The sequence below is a fragment of the Gordionus sp. m RMFG-2023 genome, chromosome 2 (assembly GCF_954871325.1).
Source record: "Gordionus sp. m RMFG-2023 chromosome 2, tfGorSpeb1-WG-v2, whole genome shotgun sequence".
NCBI lineage: Eukaryota > Metazoa > Nematomorpha > Gordioida > Chordodea > Parachordodidae > Gordionus > Gordionus sp. m RMFG-2023.
This window is the reverse complement of record NC_088776.1, coordinates 7,645,615-7,668,162: the sequence shown is the minus strand read 5'-3', so window position 1 is coordinate 7,668,162 and position 22,548 is coordinate 7,645,615. Positions and strand designations below refer to the sequence as shown.

General features: G+C 25.5%; 2 protein-coding genes across 3 annotated transcripts; one reads left to right on the top strand and one right to left on the bottom strand.

The window, feature by feature from the left end:
- Positions 1–680: 680 nt before the first annotated feature.
- On the top strand, positions 681–4,546 carry LOC135924036 (acyl-coenzyme A synthetase ACSM4, mitochondrial-like). The gene is made up of 9 exons (XM_065459084.1): positions 681–716; positions 917–1,051; positions 1,726–1,800; positions 1,858–1,938; positions 2,841–2,942; positions 3,294–3,418; positions 3,544–3,646; positions 4,047–4,163; positions 4,478–4,546. The coding sequence occupies exons 1-9, from the start codon at positions 681–683 to the stop codon at positions 4,544–4,546; spliced, it is 843 nt and encodes a 280-aa protein (XP_065315156.1).
- Positions 4,547–8,482: 3,936 nt separating this feature from the next.
- On the bottom strand, positions 8,483–9,898 carry LOC135924806 (low density lipoprotein receptor adapter protein 1-like). Of its 2 annotated transcripts, XM_065459919.1 has the most exons (8): positions 9,796–9,898; positions 9,614–9,753; positions 9,463–9,572; positions 9,398–9,420; positions 9,306–9,340; positions 9,057–9,266; positions 8,942–9,014; positions 8,483–8,893 (listed from the first exon to the last, which is right to left on the bottom strand). In XM_065459919.1, exons 1-8 carry the CDS (start codon positions 9,845–9,847, stop codon positions 8,772–8,774), a joined length of 765 nt encoding a protein of 254 aa, XP_065315991.1. In that variant the 5' UTR covers positions 9,848–9,898; the 3' UTR covers positions 8,483–8,771. The 2 variants fall into 2 exon arrangements, with proteins under 2 accessions (XP_065315991.1, XP_065315990.1); XM_065459918.1 differs by having other exon boundaries at positions 9,306–9,420.
- Positions 9,899–22,548: the final 12,650 nt, after the last annotated feature.

Here is a 22,548-nt window from a genome sequence, read left to right as displayed (position 1 = left end):
ACTATTAAAAGTGTCCCATGGGCCTGGGCTTATGACATTAAGTTAATTTTAATTTTTTTAAGAAAAATATATACAATATTTTTTGTTAGCATTTTCTATATCTATGCCTAAAGCTGGGGTCTTTTGGCATTAAGTTACATTCGAGTTTTTAGAAAAACTTACTAAATTGTCGCTCTTTCAATATCTTCCTAAGATCTATCATATATAACAACAAAAACTTTGGTCATAATAAAGCTCTTTATTTGGCGTGTTTGATATAATTCAAGATTTATAAATTAAAATAATTTTGATATAAAAATTTCAAATATCATTCTTTATATTTGTAATAAGGCTTACTATAATATATTATCTGGATTAATTCTCCGTAGCTTAATCATAGGTGGGGTATTAGTAATGTTCTATATACATCATTTTTGCTGTTTTTTTTGATAAATCAACTCTATATATCCACAATAAAAATATTAAAATATAATTAGAATAAGCCTTTATTTTGCAAATGCAAGATAAATGGATCTGCTATTAATTTTTTTTTTCCAAAAATTAATATAATGATTAGTTATTGGCATGACATTAAAAACGATGATGTATATTGGCAGCTTACCACGCTGGGATGGCCTAAGTCATTCAGTTCAAATTTACTATGGCCCTTATCAAAAGGCGCTTGCATTTTCTGCCACGAGATGACAAACTTTTATGATTTCTTGAAAATAATTAAAGTAAATCAAAAATAAATTTATATAAGACAGGAAAGGAGATAATGGACAAATTATTATATTCAATATAAATTAACCGTTTGAGATTAAAATGTTAATAATTTGAATCAAAATTTAGAAGATTTGAGTGACATGATTAAATAAAATAGTAAATGAAAAAAATACGAAAAATGGATAATAAATTTTTTTTTTGATAAATATAGATCGTGGTAACCTATCCAATTACTATAACTTGTTTTGTGCCAGCCCTTTGGTCTGGAATCCTCAAGAATTTTAAAGAAGTCAGAAGGATTGCTAAGAGCAAATTAAAAACTTGTTTATGCGCGGGAGAATATCTAGTAAGAAATAATGTTAAATATACTAAGGATGTATAAAAAACCAATATCAAAAAAAGTAACAAAATACTTATTTTAAACATTTTGATATATTCAAATAAACTCATTTTAATAAAATGAGCAAGTTAAAACATAATTGTGATCGTGAAAAATTGCTAGCAAGTCGGAGATTAATATACTTAATTTAAATAATTGTGATATCGAAAAAATTTGCTGTAACAATTATAATTTATTATAAGAATTTTAGTACCAACAAAAAAAATAATATTAAAAAGAGATCGAAAAAACAGGGTTTTTTTTCATCCACCGTATATTAAATTGTTAAAATTCAAGATTATATTGCTAAGGATTTTATATAATTTTTCTTAAGATTTTGTAATAATTAAACCAAGTATCATTACTATAATAATTTCTTTCCTTAGTATATTTTTACCATCTCATTTCCCGCGAGCCCTCAGAGTTTGAAGTGGCTCAGCACTAAAAAAGATTTTGGTTGTGCAAAATATATTTTTTAAAGATAAATAAATAATTAAAGCTTAGAATTAAGAAAATTTACGACTTTCTCCTTCAAAATTGTTAAGTATTACCTGAACTTCTAATTAACTTTCTTGTGTTTTTATTTTCTTCTTCTTTCAATGATTAAATATAAATAATCTTAAAATTTCATAATTAATTAGAACAATGACGTCTTCTATTCGTGGAAACAAATGACAGGTTTAGACATTAAAGCCGGATACGGGCAAACTGAATTAGTAAAAAAAAAATTCATTTTATTCGAATACACATTTTATAAAACATAATTTCAAAAGGGATTAACTATAGCTCAACAAGACAATGTTGTTTTAACTCCTGGTTCCATAGGCAAACCTCTCCCCGGCTATGCATTCGAGGTCATTTATTTATTGTTTATTTTAGAGGTGTACTTTGAATTTGGGATTTGTAGTTCAGGAATTTAAGATTGTTTGGTTGGGCATTTTAAAACCACAGACCGAACAGGGACCGATTTAAGGACAACTCATTAAACCAGGTGTAATATAGACTTAGGGAAGGTTCGGACTCCTCTTAAGTTCCTGTTATCAAAATTTCCACCAAATGGAATTTAAAATTCCAGAACCCGGGTTTGGGTTCACCACATCCCTGCTTTGAATATAACTATTATATTTAATTAAATTGAAAAATTGAAAAAAAAAACAGTTATCTTACGCTTGGTCAGTTATTTAGGCCAAAATTAAAAATCCATTTATACATTGAATATTGAGATTCGTTTTAAATACAATTATATATTTTTTTAAATTATTTCATTTATTTAAAAAAAAAATACATTTATAGAATAAATATTATTGTAGTATGTCTTTTCTTTCTATAAATGCCGATGAAGGTATTTTTCAGAGTTTGACCAAATGCCTTTCTATATTATTGTTCAACTTCAAATCATATAAAACATAAAAGTATGATGTTTAGGTTCCATCATATTGTCTATTAAATAAAAAAAAATGAGCCGCTTAGTCAGCCATTTTGAGTGCCCTTGGGGAAATATTAAATTGGCCGGGACTTAGAAAAAAGCATTTATCAAAAATTTTACGATTTAGCACGATGGTTGAGGCGAAATTAAATTAATAAGATTTTAAGATTCGCAGGCCTAGACTTGTACCGTGGAAAAAATAACGTTCCAATAATAGATTTGCTTCGATTCAAGATTATTTAAATAAGCATCTTTATACCACTTTTAAATATATTCTTGATCCTAATCAATTAATCAATATTTAAAAGTAATCAATAAATCAATTTTTAGATATTGGATGACAATCATAACGTATTAAAGGCCAACGAAATAGGAAGTCTAGCTTTAGCATTGAAAAAAGGATATAGTAATCAGCTGTTCAAGGAGTACATGGTACTATTTTTTAATGTATAATTTTCCAAAATACGAACACCTTGAATAAATAATTTTCGATTAAAAAAATAATCATTAAGGAAAAATTAGCCGAAAATATTATCCTATAATCTTATAAATTTGATATTTTAAATTTAAAGGCATATTTGAGTACTAAATTATAGATATAGAAGAGCGCTGAGAATCGACATTTGTTTATAAGTTGGCTAACATTACGTTTATTACTTTTATTTTTATAATCATTTAATTTATTTTATTATTAAATTTATAGCCTATACTTTCTTTGTTTATATGATTATTAACGGGTAATAATCATTTTTTGATTCCTATATAAATAAAAAAACTTTAAAGGATGATGAGGAAAGAACTAATTCCGTTTTCGTAGGAGATTATTATATGACAGGAGATCTAGCGAAAATAGATGAAAAGGGTTACGTATGGTATTGCGGTCGTAACGATGATATGATTAACAGAGGGTTAGAGCTTTAAACACTATCTAATAATATAGAAGAAACAGTCAAAAAGTGATAAAAGTTTAATAAAACTAATTCTATAGCTCTATCTCCTAACATCACTTTTTTTAAAAATAAAAATTATATAGAATCCGTATAGGGCCCATGGATATAGAAAGTATGCTGGAAAAACATCCGTTAGTTAGCGAGTGCGCGGTCATAGGAAAATTTTCGCCCGACCAAAATCAAGAAGTAACATTATTTAAAGGGGAAAAAAATGGGCAATTAGGTAGATTTTAAGCCGTATTATCTTTTTAAATTTTTTTAATGGACTATTTTTCTTTATATAACTTAAACTAAGTAAGGTTTAAAGCCTAGACTAGGGCTAAACACGGGCTAATTTTTCGTAGATTTGGCTTACAATCTATTTAATTACCAAAATATTTATGATTGATTTATCGGTCCCACAAAAAAAATATTTCGAAAATCGATAATGTCAATTACTTTGTACCTTATTTATTTTTTTAAAAAACTTTATTTAACAATTATCGGTAAAATAATAAATTAATATATCAATATTTTAATAATAAATTCACGCTTATTTCTATATTTATGATTTATTTTTTAAAAAATATATGATTCCATTCAATAGATCATAAAAGCTTTCATTAAATTGAAAGAGAATCAATACAGAGATTTTCAAGACATTTACGACGAGTTGAGAAGCTTTTCGAGCAGTTCAACATCCACTATTTTTTGTCCCCAAGAGGTAAATAATAAATATATAATCGGGTCATGAAAGAATAATTATTGTCGTCGTAAACCTAGATTTAACCATTTACCAAAATATACGTTAGCAAAAAAATAACCTAAACCTCGAGATTTGGCCAAAAGAAGGAAAACCCTTTCTGCCATTTATAGGCGAAATCTCGCGAGGCTTAGGTTAATATTTATTTTTTTTGGCTAAAATCGGGAATTGAGGTCTTAGTCAATATACTAAATATAATAACTCGTTTACTAAGAAAAATTCAAAAGCGAGAAATAAATGCTACAAACCTGCTATCTTGTATTTTTTAACCACAGGCGATTGTCAACTTTGGCATACCTAGGGACAAATCGAACCTGAACCGCTACAACAATTTAATCACTTGAAAAAAAACCTTTAAAAAGGTTTGCATGGTTTGTCTTTTTGGTGTCTTAACTCTTTTACGGATCAATAAATTTTGATAGATAAGTATCAGTAACTATTTTTCTATTATAGTTATTTGTCCAGATAACCACGTTAGCTAAATTAAAGTTTTCTTAACCATTCGAAACATCGGGTATTCGTTATGCACAGTTTGGAAATCCTAATAACATGCTAAATTATACAAAAAAAAAATTAAGTCAAATTTTGATTAAAAAAATAGAAGGATCATTAGGAACCAGATACCGTAGAGAAAAAATAAAGAGTTTTGGGACCAAAAATTAAAAGGGCTATCATTTTACTATATAATTGACAGTGACTCTCAAATAAGAATTTCTATAAAATATTATTCAAGTCGTGGAAAAAGAAAATGCACTAAGTTAAGAAACTTTATATATATGATAACCACGTATTTATATAATTAACTTTTTTTTCTTCTTACTTTCAATAAAACTTCGACCCATTTTGCCCATTCCAGCATTCTCATTTATAATGCAGAATAAAAATTTTTAAAAAATAAGTTATTTTTACACTTTTTATTTATGAAATGGCAATTTTTTGCAATATTATTCAAATTTAAAAATGGATTGCGAAATTTACATTGACTAGTGAAGGACATTATTGTTCAAACATAATTATTTAATTTATTCTTCATGTTAATTTTTTTAGACTTATTAATATCATCATAAAGAAAAAAAGTTATATTTTTAAGAAATAAAAAGCTAAAATATTGATAAAATATCATAAGGAAATTAAAAATTGTTGGCTTTTTTCTTTCTAGAAAAAAAAAATATATATAAAAAGAATTGCAAAATAAAATTAAAGTCTAATTTAAAATTGAGGTCCTGGTCGGGCCTGGAAAATAAAAATCTTAAATCAATTTACGGCCTAGCCGAGTCCGAGAATATCTGCCTGAGTTTGACCGAACCGGGTTCGATCTGACAAGTCCGATACGATTTATAGTATAAAATCAAAAAATCACAAACTCAGACCAGTCCGATAATTGATTAGGGAACATTGCAATAAATTAGTTAGGTTATAAATCATATAATAATGGACCATTTTAAACATTCATTTACTTCCCATATAATCGATTTCCTTTTCAAACTACGTTACACAAAATACAGTCGAAATTATTTATAGAATGACCAAATTTTAAAATCTCGGGCAGGCCATGCTGGAAAATTCCCGATTAAAATTTTAACTAAAATAATATATTTATCGAGATTTGATAAATAGTTGTCCAAGCATTTCTGCCAGCTATAAGTAAATCTTTAGAATTACAGAATGTTAATTTTAGTCATAATCTTAATCGGGTCATTTTTCAAAATCGACCCGAAGCGGGCTTTTTAATAACACTATCTCCTCGGCTATCATTTATATTATTGAATTAAAGACTAAAAACTTAAATCAGAACATTTTATTTATTTTTTAGATTTTATCTCAATAATTTATTATTAAAATGCAAGATCCACGCGATTGAAATTAATGATTTTTTTTAAAAAATAAATCATAATTAAAATAAATTCTGCATTTTGTTTTAAATTTAAATTATTTTAGTTTTTTTTAAATTATTATATCTCATTTATTTTGCATAATTAAATTTAGCAATTAATTTGGACTTACAACTTCGAAGTATCGAAAATATATAATTTTTTTTATTTTAAATTATATATATATATTTTTAACGCTTTAATTACATTTATTTTTAATATTGTTACTTTATAATTATCTTATTTGAAACAAATAAATGTTAGGAGAGACTGGGGTAAAACGATTTCTATTTTGCTATTTTTACCATTAAAATTTAAAATAAAAACAAAAAGAACAAATTATAGCATGTCCATTTCATCACCTATAAATTAAAAAGAAGTAAAGCCGTCTAACTAAAATACTTTAGGAGTTATGATGAATAATTATGAGGTTTACCATTTTACCCCATAGTAAGGGTAAAATAGCTAAGAACAACCTAAATTTTTTGTTTTATTTAGAGATGTCTGACACTTTTTTTTGGGGCCGATCCAATATTACATTGATATCAGCAATTACCTGTTTTTCATTTTCATACATTGTAATTTTCAAAATAAATTTTTCCATTTATAGTTTACCACATCTTATACAATAAAGATACAAGTCATTTAAAATATACTACTATAAAATTTAAATACCTATTATTTTAGACTTATTTATTTAATTATCAATGTAAAAATATTGGGAAATCATTTATTTAAGAATAAAATCATCAAAAATCTTTCTATCATTTAAAAAGTAACATACCAACTAGTCTATTCATGATCAATGAATTGTTACAATTTTTTTAAAAAAATTATTCATTTAGTTATAAAATCATAAACATTTAAGAATATTCTTAACTTATAAATATATTTTCTTAAATATCAATGTTGTAAAATTAGATTATGACGCCATTTTATTGAATCGGAAAACTTAATATCGGCCGATAACCAATATTTTTTTAAAAAAATAATCGACCCCGATCTGATAAAAAATATAGGCGCATCTCTACTTTTATTGAACAGGTATATTAGTAATGTTAACATTTATTTATTTATAAATTAATCAAATACAATGGAGATTAAAAAGAAATTATTAAAATTAGCCATTTTGTGTGCCCATTTTAGGCACATCTCTTCAACAATCAAATTTAAGATCTGGATTCAAAATAACATTATTACCTTAGTGTTCCCTATAATTTATTCTTATGTATTTGTATCAATTTTGATGAAATAATGTATTCTATGTAAATTGTGTTTTATTTGGTTTAGAAAATTTTTGCAACAGTGATCTAAGAAAAGTTGTTATACCACTGTATCGCCTGATATTTTCAATTTTTAAATACCCAGAATAATAATTAAATCTTATAATAAAAATTACTTTTAACTAATCATCATAAAACCAACATTAAAGAGAGCATTGTCAATTTTTTTTCTTCCTATTTCTTACTTTATTTTTTTCAAATGAAATTAGCTTTATTATTAAGAATAAACATTACAAACATGAAAATAAATTTGTAATCTATCATTAAAATTCAAAGGCATTATTAATTATAATTAAAATAATCCAAAAAAAATCATTGAAAAAGTGAAGACTGGGAAAGATATTATATTTGTTTCTTTCAAATAAACTCTTGAATTTATATTACATTTAAAAAAAAAACCTTGATTCAATATCCTTAAAAGTAATATAAATACATCGCGGAAAATCGTTAATAATGATGTGACAATAAAATAATGGCCTTAGATTATTAGTAGTGGTCTTAAATGGCTGGCCTAATATTATAACCAACAAATATTACGCAAGCCTGAAGATTTACTCAAATATTACAGAGAAGTTTGGATATCATGTTCGAGGCTTGCATAATATTATTTAGCTAAAATCTTAATTTAAAATTGGCTATCGAGCCATCTAACAACACTGTAAAGTACATAAGATAAGAATGAAGGTTTTTCACAAAAATCAAAAACCTTATTTTTCAATTCTTAATAGATAGAATCCTTATATTAGATACCAAAATTTTACTCATTTTATCATAATTTTAATAAAATAAATTTAGGAATACATCAACAGATTTTCAAAATTTTCTATTATTATAAGATAAAGTGATGCATTAAGTGTTTTTTTCCATTAAATTATGTTAGTGATTAGGTTAAAGTGAGGGCTATTACCTGATTACATGTATTTTTTTCTCATTTTTTGCATCCCTAGCATATTGATCAAGATAAATAATCATAATAAAATTTATTAATCTAATAATATAATAATTTTTTTTCATTACAGGTGACTTATTTTATATATCAAATTATAAAAAAAACATATATTAATAATCAAAAAACATAAAAAATAAAATTTGTTTACACATAAAAATATTTACATGTTTCTAAAAATAATACTTTTCAAATAATGTATTCAAATTTAATGTTTGGTGGAAATATAATTTTTAAAAATCTACTTCCAGTTTTTTGAACAATAAAAAAAATCTATTTTGAGAATTATAATAATACAATTTAATAATTATATAAATATAGATGGAAATAATATCAGATATACCAAGAAGTTCATCAGGCAAGATACAACGGTCAAAATTAAGGGAATATGAAAGACACCAATCCATATATTAATAAATTTTGCAATATTATATTGATTTATATCTTTTATTGATAATAATATAGAAAATTAACAAAGTATATCATCAATTGTTTGAGGTGACTTTTGATTAATAAAATTGTCTTCAAATCCATTTAGGTTAATTGTATTTGCATTGAATTTTGAATGATTTATATATCCATTATAATGACCTTATATTTTATAATGTAGATAATTACAAAAATAAAACATTAACTTACATTTGGGTATGATTATACTCTTTAATCGTGAGGAATTGTGTGGTAAAACATTTAATGGAGTTATTTCAATATTCTACATTGATAATATAAATTTAAAAAATAATTTAAAAAGCACCTCTAGATTTAAATTATTTTTTTGTTTGATCATTCCATTTATATATGTAGGTGGCTTTTCAGTAGAAGTGGTGAAAGAGAGTGGAACATGTGTTAATATGTTTTTTGTTGTGCTATTTTCTGTATTGCAGTTTCTTTTGATTTTTTCAGCTTCATAATCTTCATTTGCTATTGAAAATGATTGTACAACTGATTTAGTAAGTGCAATGGCCTATAAAGATAATAGAAGACATCAAAAATAGTCTTTTACTAATTTCTTTTTATCACATAGAAATGCATGGCACTCTAATGTTTCATTTATTGAATTTCTAAAAATAAATGCAAATACTTTTTCTAAATTACTTATAGCTACACAGGATGCTATTCTATAACTTAATAAAATTTATGTAGAAATTTATATAGATAACCTATATATACAAAATTCTTGATGAGGTTCTTTAGTTTCAAAATTAATTGTTCTAATACCCTTAGGTGTCACAAAAAGTATCAATCTTGACTTCCTAGATTGTAGTTTGGCCTATTTTAAAATAGATTAGATTTGATAATAATAATAATAACCATTCTTAAAATTCTTTTAACGACTTTTGCAGAATCTTCATGTTCATTATAATCTATCAAAGTGTTTCCCAAATAAAGGGCATTAAATGCTACACCATCTTTTATAGGTTCTTTGTATTCGCCTAAATCATCAGGTAGTTCTAAATAACGCAGATAATGTTTATATGGCATAAATAATTTACTTTTATGTCTATGATCTCTAATAAAATTTAAAGTTTTAAAAAAGTTTGACATACCGTTTTATACTTTACAATATTCAAATCTATTTTTAACATTTTATTCAACGAAAAAAACATTTCACATTCTTACATTAAAAAAATATCATTTAAATAAATATTTCATAAATTAAACTTTCAAATTTTTTATAATATCAATAAGACAATCCCTTTCATTCTCAAAGGTTTGGATATAGAAATAAAACTTATCATATAAATAATTACGATCTCTCTCGGATATCTGCGATTGTAACCAAAGTTTAAAATTACTATTACCATAAAGGTTTTTATAATATTTTAATACATTTATGATATTTAAGAATTCCTCATTATTTAAGCTAGAAATGGGATTAACGAGAAAATTATTTGTTCCAAATCCTGAGTTGTATGGGACCCCGCAAAATGAACAAGCTGAAGAAAGGAATTCATTTTGTCTGGAACTAATGGTTTCTAATCCTATGTTGTACGGGACCCCACAAAAAGCACAGACTGAGGAGACGAGTTCATTTTGTCTGAATTTATAAGTATGTAAGTGCTCAGTATTTTTGGTATTAAGGTTAACAGATTCTTTGGCCTTAAGGTTAACAGACTCTTTTTGTTTTTCGAGCAAATGTTTTATCCTATCTTCCATTGTTTCAATGTTTTTTTTATATTCTGAAACAACGTTCAAATTGTTATTTTTTAATTCTTCCAATTCTTTATTTAATTTTATTTTTTCAATTGTATATTCTTGGTATTTAATATCCATTCCTTTTCTATGTTCATTATTTTTTGCATTTAGATCGTTGATCAAAGACTTTTTTTTCTGCATTTCCCAATTGAATTTATCAATTTCTAATTGATTTCTGCAAAATAAAATATCACAAATTTATATCTATAAAAGTGTATAAGCTAAATTCATAGTGAACGCGATACGAGGCGATTTAACAGCTGATGGTTATAAAATCCTTCAATCCGATATATATATTTTTATAATTGTGAATTTTTACCATGAGAATAACGAAGGGAGCAGTAAAATTATTTAAAGGGATATACTTAATATTAATTATATCTTTTATTCCAATCAAGATAATAAAATAAAATGATTTTAATAAATAAATGATGATCTATCAATCACATTGTGTCATGATCTCTTAGCAATTCACTTAAATATTATTTATTTGCAACTTCAACTCATATCAAAATTTAAGAATAAAATATTAATAAAGAAAAATTGATCTCATCTATGAACTAACGTCACATTACTCTTAAAATTGGGCTCTACATAATAAATGCAAAAATAGCCTACATCACTTTCCATAACAATATAAATTAGTTCATCATGAGAGTGATAATACACAACTTTCCCGATTACCATAAATGTGACTAATAGCCAACTTTAAGGTAATCACGAGAGCACATAGTTTCAAAACGAATTTTAGATACAAAACCAAGCAAATTCTTTGTAATGAGTGATGTCTATTTTAAGTCTCCTACATTATATATTTCCTGAGTGATGATCACCTCATCGCGTCTACTATGGATTCAGTTAAAAAAATATAGGCGACATGATGTCACGCTTTAATTGTGAATGCATGATAACTCTTTAAAAATTATATTTATACATTAAAAAATATGATTTTTACTCTTTGAGCTTCTCTTCTAAATTTTTTATTGACTTTTCTAATCTTGATATAATTTCATCTTTTTGTTTTATAGTAAATTCCAATTCACGAATATTTTCTTCCAATCCTATCATTTTTGAAACCATTTGAGATTCCCTTTGAGGAGACAATTGTTCTCTATTATAAGCCATATGAGATTTATTAATTTCCCAATTAGGTATAGCAATAGAAGAAGATCGTCCAGGTATTTCATTTAACCAACTGTATTTACTTTTATCCTTAACTACAGAATTTTCTTTCTTTGAATGAATATCTATATCCTTTGAAATTCCTTGCTTAATTGATATGCTAGAAAACTGCTTTGGTGTTTTTTTTCTTTCATTTATCAATTCTAACGAGGACGTTGTCTTTACTTTATTAGTCAATGCAGATGATGCTTTTTTCAATTTTGGTACACCTCTTTCCTTTTCCAAATTTTCACGATATTGCGATTTAGTTAGGACTTCTAGTTTATCTTTAGTGCCACGTTTCGATTCTTTGTCACGGATTACAAATGATACTTCATCGTCATCATCTCGAACTCCACCTTTATTTAATATGGAGAGAATTTCATTCACTTTATTTTTCATTATGATTGGGATATTTTCCTCCCTATCTAATCTATCTTCAAAATCGTGGGATTGGGGAGAATGTTTATGCATTATTCTGTTATTGCTTTCTTTGTGAATAAATGTTTTTTCCTCGTTATCCCAAGTGCCTCGTAATGAATCTTTTTCAAAGCTTATAAGCTCTCTTTCAGCTTCCTCTATTATCTTTTTAAAGCATATGCCACATGGTGGATCTACCTCCTTAGATCCTTTTGACCTTGCCACTGCAACATCATATAAAGCATTTTGAAATGGAGATAGAGGCCTATCTATTGGCGATATTAAATTCATTATAAAGTAATTGTGTTTTTTAATATATTTTTTTGTTTTAAATGATAATTATAACTATTTAGTTGGGTAAATTTGCTAGTTGCAATTTATTTTATTAAGTTTTAAATCTATAAAATACGTAGTAAGGTTATACTGCTTTCGTATGCTAAAAAAATAAATGCTTGTTACTAGATTTGAATATATTTTTTAAATTATTATTTTCACGATTTTATGCTTGATGTATAACATTTAAATTTATATAAAATAAAGTAACAAAAACTAAAATAGCAAAACTTTAATAAAATTATATATATGTCACTATAATATTATAATGGGTCTGTAATAATATGTGAATTTAATAGAGCTTTAATCAAACATTTAATTGATTGAGGATTTGTTTTGTAAATTTCACAAAATATTGAAATTAAGGTGAGTGAATCAAACCAGTTTGAAGGTAAATATTCTAAAATTTTGATCGAACTAAATATAAAATATTTGTGGTTATCCCCTATGCTTTCTTTAACAAAAACCCAAAACTTTAAAAACTCTAAGCCATCGTAATTAAAATGTTCCATGGATTCATATGTAAATTCAACCCAAGTTACGATATCGTCGCCATATAAGCTATAAGTGTAAGCAACTATACCAAAATAAGTTATAATATCTTTCCCGAAAATTTTTAGAGCTTTCTTTAAAAAACTTATAAATAAATCAAGTTGCTTATCATAATAAACGAATATTGCAGCCATAAAATTGGTCATATCATGAATATCTATATCCAATAATATGTGTTCTCCTGCATACTCCTTTAAAGAATACGATTTCATTTCAATAGTTTTTCTAAACAATGATTTGAGTAAGATGATTCTATATAACTTTGACTTATCGATCACTGAACACTGATTCATATCATTAAAGTTTTTTTCATTTATTTGTATGGATATTTTTTCGTTTAAAAAGTCAAGATTTATGATGAAAAAATAGAAATCAAAGAATATCCCATTGCGTCTTGCCCAAAAACATCTACCCCTACATGTATAAATGGAGATAGTATGAGTTGATGGTTGACAAGATAATATCACAAAGGAAAATATGCGAGAATATATTTGTAGAGGAATGACCATATTAAATTTTTGTTGTTCATAATCAATGTCTTTAGACTGCATGAAAATGTTAAAGATCTCATTTAAATTCTTGTAGTATTTAACTGGATTGTGGCCTGAAAGATTGTCAGATGATAATGATGAGTTAAAAAATTGTTCCATTTGTACCTTTATATAAACCTTTGTGTTAGCCATTTATGTTCGAATCTTTTACTAATCTTTTAGCTATATCATAAAATTATATAGATTACAATCAAATTAAAATTTAAAAAATATAGTGTGATAAAAAATAGTATATTACTTTGGAATTAACATCATTCTATGAAACAAAATTTTATATATTATATTGTTTTTTAATATGGCATAAATTTTTAAGGAAGCTTATAAACTATTGGTTTTTATTCATTCGAATATAGTTATTAAATAGCATTAAATTATATTTTAATCCCGATTACATATGGAAAAAGTGAAAGCACTGAAAATAAAATTTAAGGGGATTACGACATTCTTATTTAGTGAATATCGAATATCAATATAGATTTTTAATACATATACATTATGCTTCTATAATATATTTATTAAGTTTAATAAATTCTAGCTAACATCTACATAAATTTTATAATGTTGGTTAGTAAAATAGCTAAAATTTGTATAATGTACGGGCAAAACGAAGAATATATAGAAAAAAGAAATCTAAGTGACCGATATTTTTTTAACTATTGGAGTTACCCACGGTCTTATTTTTCTTAGATCATAAAAGTTTTCATTATAATTACTAGTAAAGTTCAGTTTAACCTGAGACCCGCGGCTCCGACAAGTCTAGATTCTTAGTTTTGACTTTAAACTTCTCTCAATTACTCTGTTTGACATTCTATGTAATTTTCGCTGTATTAAGTAAATATGACTTTGGAGTGAATTGAAAATGCCAAGCTTTAAAATTTATATAATCTCTCATACGATTTTTTAATTTATAATTTAAATCTTCTTTAAATAATCCAGACCAGGGCATGTATTAAAAAAATTCTTTTTTAGGCCCGGTCAGCATTTTAAAAATTTAATATTTTACGGCCTTGTACAAGCAACAAGCAATGATGTATATTATACCACTAGACTGTGGATTAAGTAGTGTCCATACATAGTAAACAGCTGTATTGTCATTTTGGTTTGCACTTAGACTAGTTTTCTACATTTATCATTATATAAAACTCATTAATGTAATTTAATTAACGTTCAACCACAAAATGTTGTGCATTTAATAAATTTGCCAATCTATTAGACCTGTATATATATCACTGGTTCCAGGGCGACTCTGCAGATTTTTTTTAGCAATTAAGAATTTGGTTTTTTTTTCAAATGTATAACATCATTTCCACTTCAAGTTTGTCTTAGAGCTACACAATACATTTAATATATTGTTTGCTTTTTTGGATTAACAAGAAAATATCATTATATATATATTTCCTTTTGATTTGTATATAGTATATGAAAACATTTATATACATATATAAAATTTTTGTAAAAGTATTTCTTATTTGAATCTTCAAATGGCAAGTGTTAGTGCTAATACTAATATAACGCCACTATTGATCCTGATTCCCTAAATAGTGGAGGATAAGAGCACCAGCTTAGTTGGTCGGGAAGAAACCCGTCCAATTCTGCACTATCATGTGACTAAGGGTGATTAGCCTGCATGAAAACATTGTATTATATATGATTTTACATTTAAAATTTATCTTTTTAAAAAAAATCTTATTTCAAACATTAAAATTAATAAAAAAATATATGAATATTTAGAAGAAGATTTTTTCCCACGTTCCTTTTTATTAATTTTTAAATGAAATATAAAAATTATTGTAAAATCGAATTATGATAGTGTAAGGTTAAAATGTAATATATAATTTTAATTCATTATTGAATAATATGTAACAAATTACCTTTATTAAGGTTAATATGTCTCTATGTAATATAATGTTAATCAATTATAAGAAATTATTACAGATTACATTTATAAAGATCAAATAGCCCCATATAGTGTAATATACGCTTTTTAAACATTATAGGAAATATGAAATACACAAATTCTTGTCTAAATCCCCTTTCCCACATTACTATTAAATTTTGTAATTGCATGTAACATACAGGGTGGGGGTGAGGCATGTAGTTATATTATACTATTACATTACCTTATTTTATTGATTTCTTAATGTAATCTATTATATTATTTTTGTTTGTTTTATAGCCGTATAATAAATTTAATATATTGTTTGTTTTTCGATTCAACTAATATTGTTTATAAATCGTAATCCAATTTTTGCAGAAAATTAAAATATTCGAGCACATTGATAATAATTTTTGGAATATAAACATAAAAAAATTATACAAAATTGTTAAAATATATAAAATCTTTTTTTGTTCTCACAACACCATAGTGGTCTTTACTAGATATGAAATAATTGCAGGATAATGTATTTTTACTAGATCTGACATGATTGCAAGATCAATTATTTTTATTACCGTATTTATCTAATATGGGATCCCCATAGTATAGAACTCAAGGCATCAATATTTTTCATTTTAACTTTTATGGAAATTTTTATATTTGTTTTGATGGATTATAAAACTTGAAAAGGCTTTTTAAAAAAAGCTTGATTGATTGAGGTACTAATTTTATGGCATAGGAGAGCATTTGAGTTTGTGATTTAACGACTAATAACGCGCATTTCTTCCATTTTTCAAATCTTTTACATTCTCAATCTCAGATTCTACTTTTCTTTTTTCATTACCTAAATCTAAATATGTTTCTTTCAGCATTTGGTAGTTGGTTTATTATTATTAAGTGGTTGAATAAAAATTTTCGGATGAAGCTTTGAATTATTGAATTTAGTATTGGAAGAGGCGTTTTCAGTTTAGTGGTATATTTGTTAATAGAGTGTGATTAGCAATTTTTTTAAAAAATGTAATATATTCCTCTCACACACGAATCACATTATAAAATTGAAATTTCACTTACATTTAATTTTTATTTGATAAATTATTTATTTATTTTTATTAGGATTGAAAATTTAAAATTTCTAAAGAAATATTAAATCAATAAAATTTCTAAAAATAATATCAAATGTATATTAAAATCAAAATGTACTATTCAGATTTATCAGGTGGTTCGCCTCCGAATTTACTAAACTTATTTAATTTTTTTTAAATTAATTACCTTCTGCTTATTTATAAAATATAGTTTAAAAAAAAATGCTTAAGCAAAATATATTTAATACTATAATAGTATGATGCTAGTTTCGGGGTTAGAATAAAAATATTGTTTTTTATTTTAGATAATTATGGAGGAAAAGAAGAGAAATCAATAATGTTTTTTAATCCTTAAAATATGTATGGAGAGGAAATATTTGGATAGAATAATACCTCATTTAAAGTAAACGCGTTCTGTTCAAGCGTTGCGTTATTTACAGAATCAAGAAAAATAAATGAGTATAATTTATAAATATAGAGCGTTATGATGATATCGCTATGATAAATATTGAGCAACATATGGGTGCAATATATATTTCAAATTTTTTTTACGCTATGAAGATTCAGCTGTGAATTTGATAGCGTCAAATAACACAAAGCTTGAATATAACGCGTTTACTATAGATGAGGCCAAGTTTACAAATCAGGAGAAGAAATTAGTTAATGAGAAAGGGAGGAATGTTACCATTTAAGAGGATGAGATTTAGTGTAATTAGAGGTTGGGAAAGAATATAAAAGGTAGGAAAAAAACACATATTATTATTTTTAGATTTTTAAAAAAATTAAATAAATAAATTTTAAAATTTTGATTAAGAAAAATTATTAAAAAAGAAGGGGCTGAAATTCGATATATGTAATAGATTTATTTATATGATGCTTTTAGTTTACGACGCTTAGTACTTTAGAAGCTTAATACGCTTATATGTGTATGATGCATATTCTACTTCGTCGATTTATTAGATGTGAAATTGTAAGATATTTGGAATAAACAAAATCAGGACTTATTTTCTTCTAAAATTTAAAATTTATGATAAGAATGAAGATTGTCGTAAGTCAAATATTTTATATGTTTTATATCTTTTATCTGATTATATATATTTTTTTTAGTTTAAAAAGTTTTAATGAAAAATAAAATAGTTAGTGTGTAAAAAAAAATTAATAAAAAGTCTAAAGAATATAAAAATACGAATTAAGAAAGTGGTGCCTGACATGGCCGAACAGTGTTGAGAAATTTGCTGGGTTAGATTTACGAGATAGTATTGATAAATTAGCACTGAATAATAATTAAGGATCTAAATTTAAACAAATTTTTCTGGAACTGATTTTACTTGAGTTGAGTTGATGTATACGTGTATATTATTAGGATGTTTACATTATTAATTCTATGATATCTATTAACATTACAAGTTATCAAGATATTTATTTTAAGATAATAGTGAATTTTTTATATGAATGAAAAGTTACTAAAAATTTGTGTAGTATTGGGAGATTCATGTGGGAGTGTATTGATTATGATATGTATATAGGTGTGTAGTATAGTTCTTGGAATGAGGATTAGGAAGATTTGAAGTGTGTAGATTAAAGGACAATCCTTGACAATAAAGGGGCATAATGGCGAGGATTATGTGATGGGAAAAGTAACTTAGTTCTAAGAGTTAATAAGAGTTAAACTGATAATGAGATGGAGTTGCAAGAAAATAAATAGTAAATAAACCTGAGGGCGGAGATGTATATGAAAGGTAAAGATTCAATAATCAAGTGTTGTGACCTTATGGAGGCATGAGAGAAAATTCATTAATAAGTAGAATGGAGAAGAGACTGAGATTTAATTCTCTAGGGAGGGGAGATATTACTTGTTATAACTGCGGGAGGTAAGGCCATATAATCAGAGATTGTCTGGAGACAGTATTTTGAGTGTGGGAAATACGATCATATCACCACTTATTGTCCGAGAAGACCAGAGAAATTGAGATGTGCTGAATGTTGAAGATTTGGTCATAATATAGAGGAGTGTATAGGCAAATATAAAAGGAGAGATGGTTTTTCACACAGTGAGACTGACTATTCACGAGGACTCATTTGGGAGTAATCGGGGGGGATTCATTGGAAAGAATTAAGGAGAGGGGGGGCCTGGGGGACTCATTTATGTGGGGTAAATTTAAAAGGAAAGAGGTACAAAAGAGGTGTTTAAATTTTTGTAAAGGTGTAATATATTATGTGGATCACTTCTATTTTTAGAGTAAGATTAGACGCAAATATATATATGTGGGTTGAAATTTAAAAGATAAAGGAACAAAAGAGGTGTTCAAATTTTTGTAAAAGTGTAATATATTGTGCTTGGATTAATTTCAATATATCAAAACGGTTAAGTAGAATGGAAAGAGAATATTGATAGAATCAAATATAGTCATGGGATAAAGATCGGCAATCATATGCGATAAATTTATTCTGTTCTACCAAGAAAAAGGGACAGAAAAAGTGTTTTAAAAAAAATCAAGTATTGATTGTTCAATTGGGTTTGGAAACAGGTACAAGTATACTATTTAACAGGAAAATATGATAAAGAAAACAGATATAAATATTATAATGAAGTATTGTCTAATTATGACGTCAAAACAATACAAACCAGAGTTGTTAAAGTATCTAGATACAAGTATCTAGATATAAAAATCTGGTATATCTAGATTGATTTTTTATTAAAATACCTGTATCTGTATTTAGATATTATTTTAGACGTATCTGTGTCTGTTTTTAGATACTTTTTAAGATACATTTTGATATATTTTTATTTAACGCTTTTTTATATTATAAATAAAAACTTAAATGCAAATTTTATTTTATTTCATATGGGCATATAATTTAAATATATATATATATTAAAAAATATTAAGACTACTATAATAAAAAATTATATATATATATAAAATATTAAAATATATAAAAACATAGATATATAAATATTCATTAAATACTATGTCAGAGTTTATCAATAAACCAGGCAAATTTTGATATTACAATGCAACTCAAGAAATCTGCCATTTTAATTTTCAGTGGAATTAGTTAATTTTATTTTATTATACTAATTTTAAAATTTTATTTTAGATTAATATTAATAGTGATGAAGAGGAAGAAGTAATAATCAATGAAGCATAAACAAGTTCAGACATTCTTTTCATATCCAATTTATAAAGTATATTTTAATATAATATCTCATAAAGAAAACAAATCTCTGATAGAAAAATGTTTGACATATCTACAAAAAAAAATACGAAAATTTTAATAAGCATTACCTCAACTTGCAACATTGTAAAACATTTAAGGGTATAGATACTAAATAAAATGTTTACAATTGTAATTTTCAATTTTAAGAGAAAAAATCAAACACTGTTTATGAAAAAAACAATTAATACAAAGATTAGTTGATGAATTATCAAGGTCTTCAACTGATTGCAAACAAATAACCTGCGAAAAAAAAACAATTTAATTAATATCCTATTTTTTTCACTACCCCACAGCAGCAGATGACTATTAATAATGATTTAAATTTTGATACTCAACAAATTTTAAATAATTTTTTCGAAAATGAATGCCCAGATTTTAGTATTTTTAAGGACCTGATAAAATTGTTATTCATAAAATATAACACCACAATCCCTTTAAGTGCCCCGGTTGAAAGGATTTTTAGTGTAGCTAAAAATGTCTTTACGGATTAAAGAGGATGCCTTAATGACCAAAATTTCAAAATATTTTATTACTGAAATCTAATAATTATTTATAATCATTTAATCATATATTTTCATATATTATATTATTATATTAAAATCTAAAAATCATTATTTTAATTTTGATAAATGTGATATCTAGTCAGTAAAGTTTTTTAGCTCATTTCATACATTTTTACAATAGAATCCTAAAGGTTTATGTAAAGCTTATATAAGAGTATTAAAAAATTGAATATGTATCCAGATACATTTTAAAAATTGTATCTGTATTAAGATATTTAGACGATCTATCTATATCAGGATCTAGATAACCTTTTAGACGATGTATCTGTATCTAGATCCATTTAAAAAGTATTTTTTTAACAACTCTGATATAAGCGATAGGTTTAGCACAAGTAAAGGTGGAGTACTAAGGTGATTCTCAAATTTTAAACGCGTTTAAGTAAATAGTAACAAGATGTCTTTATTGAAAAGATCATGGTTAAACCATTTTAAAAACATACTACCTAGATTCATAGGCATGGATTGATGTAAATCGAGAAAACGAATTGGCGAAGTTGATATTTAATTCTGAATTAAAGTTAATTAAAAGACTATTGATGAGAACTCAAGTTAATTTACGAAAACCAGATGTTAAGTATGAGATTATCCACCGATAAGGGTTCCATCCATACACAAAAATAGCTATAGAATTAAGTATGAGTTTGAGGCTCTGCATCGATTTTAAAAACATTAACAATCTAGGGCTTGAAGATTTTAAATACCCAATACAGATTCAACTAATTAATTGCTAAATTATCAAGAGGAAAGATATTTAAACAAGTTCAACTTCAAAAAATAGTTCCTTAAAATTTCAATTCACAGGGATTCCCAGAATATTTTTCTTTTTTGTAATTATTGCAAGTCATTTTATATCTTTTGTCAATATTATTTTTTTTATCAATATTATATTTTTGTCAATATTTTTATTTTTTTAAAATTATTATTTTTGGGTTATAAAAATCCTGTAAAAAGAAGAAATATGGACATTATTACATTTTTTAATTATATTATTATTTTATTTTAATTTATAATAAAAAACGAACGATTATTATATTATTTATGCCAATCCTAAAAAATAAGGTAAAGAATAGTATATCGGAATAATTTATAGAAACGTTTAAACCAAAGGTTATAAAACCAGTGACAAAATACTGGGAAATTAGTTGTTGATTAAACCAGTGGTTAAAACTGAGAAATTTGTGCCATGACCTGTTAACAAATTGAGCACTAGAACCTAATGGTTAATCGCAGGGAAATTTGTAAATATTGTTAAAACAAATAAATTGCTGTAAAATTTGCAAATATTGTTAAAGCGAATAAAGCACTATTGCAAATAAATTTAAAGCGAATAAATCGCTGGGAAATTTGCAAATATTGTTAAAGCGAATAAAGCGCTATTACAAATAAATTTAAAGCGAAAAAATCGCTGTGAAATTTGCAAATATTGTTAAAACGAATAAAGCGCCATTGCAAATAAATTTGAAGCGAATAAATCTCTGGGAAATTTGCAGATATTGTTAAAACGAATAAATCGCTGAGAAATTTGCAAATATTGTTAAAACGAATAAGGCGCTATTGGAAATATTGTTAAAGCGAATAAATCGCTGGAGATTTGCAAAGATTTTTAAAGCGAGTAAAGCGCTATTACAAAAAAATTTAAAGCGAATAAATAGCTGGAGATTTGCAAATACTGTTAAAGCGAATAAAGCGCTAATGCAAATAAATTTAAAGCGAATAAATCGATGGAGATTTGCATTTATTTTTAAAGCGAATAAAACTCTATTGCAAGTATTTATATTTTTAAAACGAATAAATCGTTGGAAATTTACAAATATAATTAAAGCGAATAAAGCACTATTGTAAATAAATTTAGAGAAATTTTTACTTGAGAGAAAAAAATTATGATAGCAATTTTAAAAATGTACAAATTGAAGATAAAACATAAAAATATATTAAATTAGCGGCAATTCCTTGGTAGAGTTATACCTTATGCCAAAAAATTTATAAAATTTGTCTCGCTCGTTGGGAAATAAAAAATATATATATGTGTTGGAATATTACATATAATAAATCTTTAAATGGAAAAAAAATGATGATATAAAAAAAAAAGAAGAGGCATAGTGGGTATCCAGTTTAATAATATTATCTAAACGTTGCTTTTAAAAAAATTGGTATGGTAGGAAAGTTAATAAATCATTGAAATGGATAAAAGTTTGGGACAAGATTGTATCTAGTTGGAGAATAGATGGGTGGTGACAGTTGGAGAGAGGAACAAGATAAACATGTTTTCGAATAGTTTTATTGGAAGGAA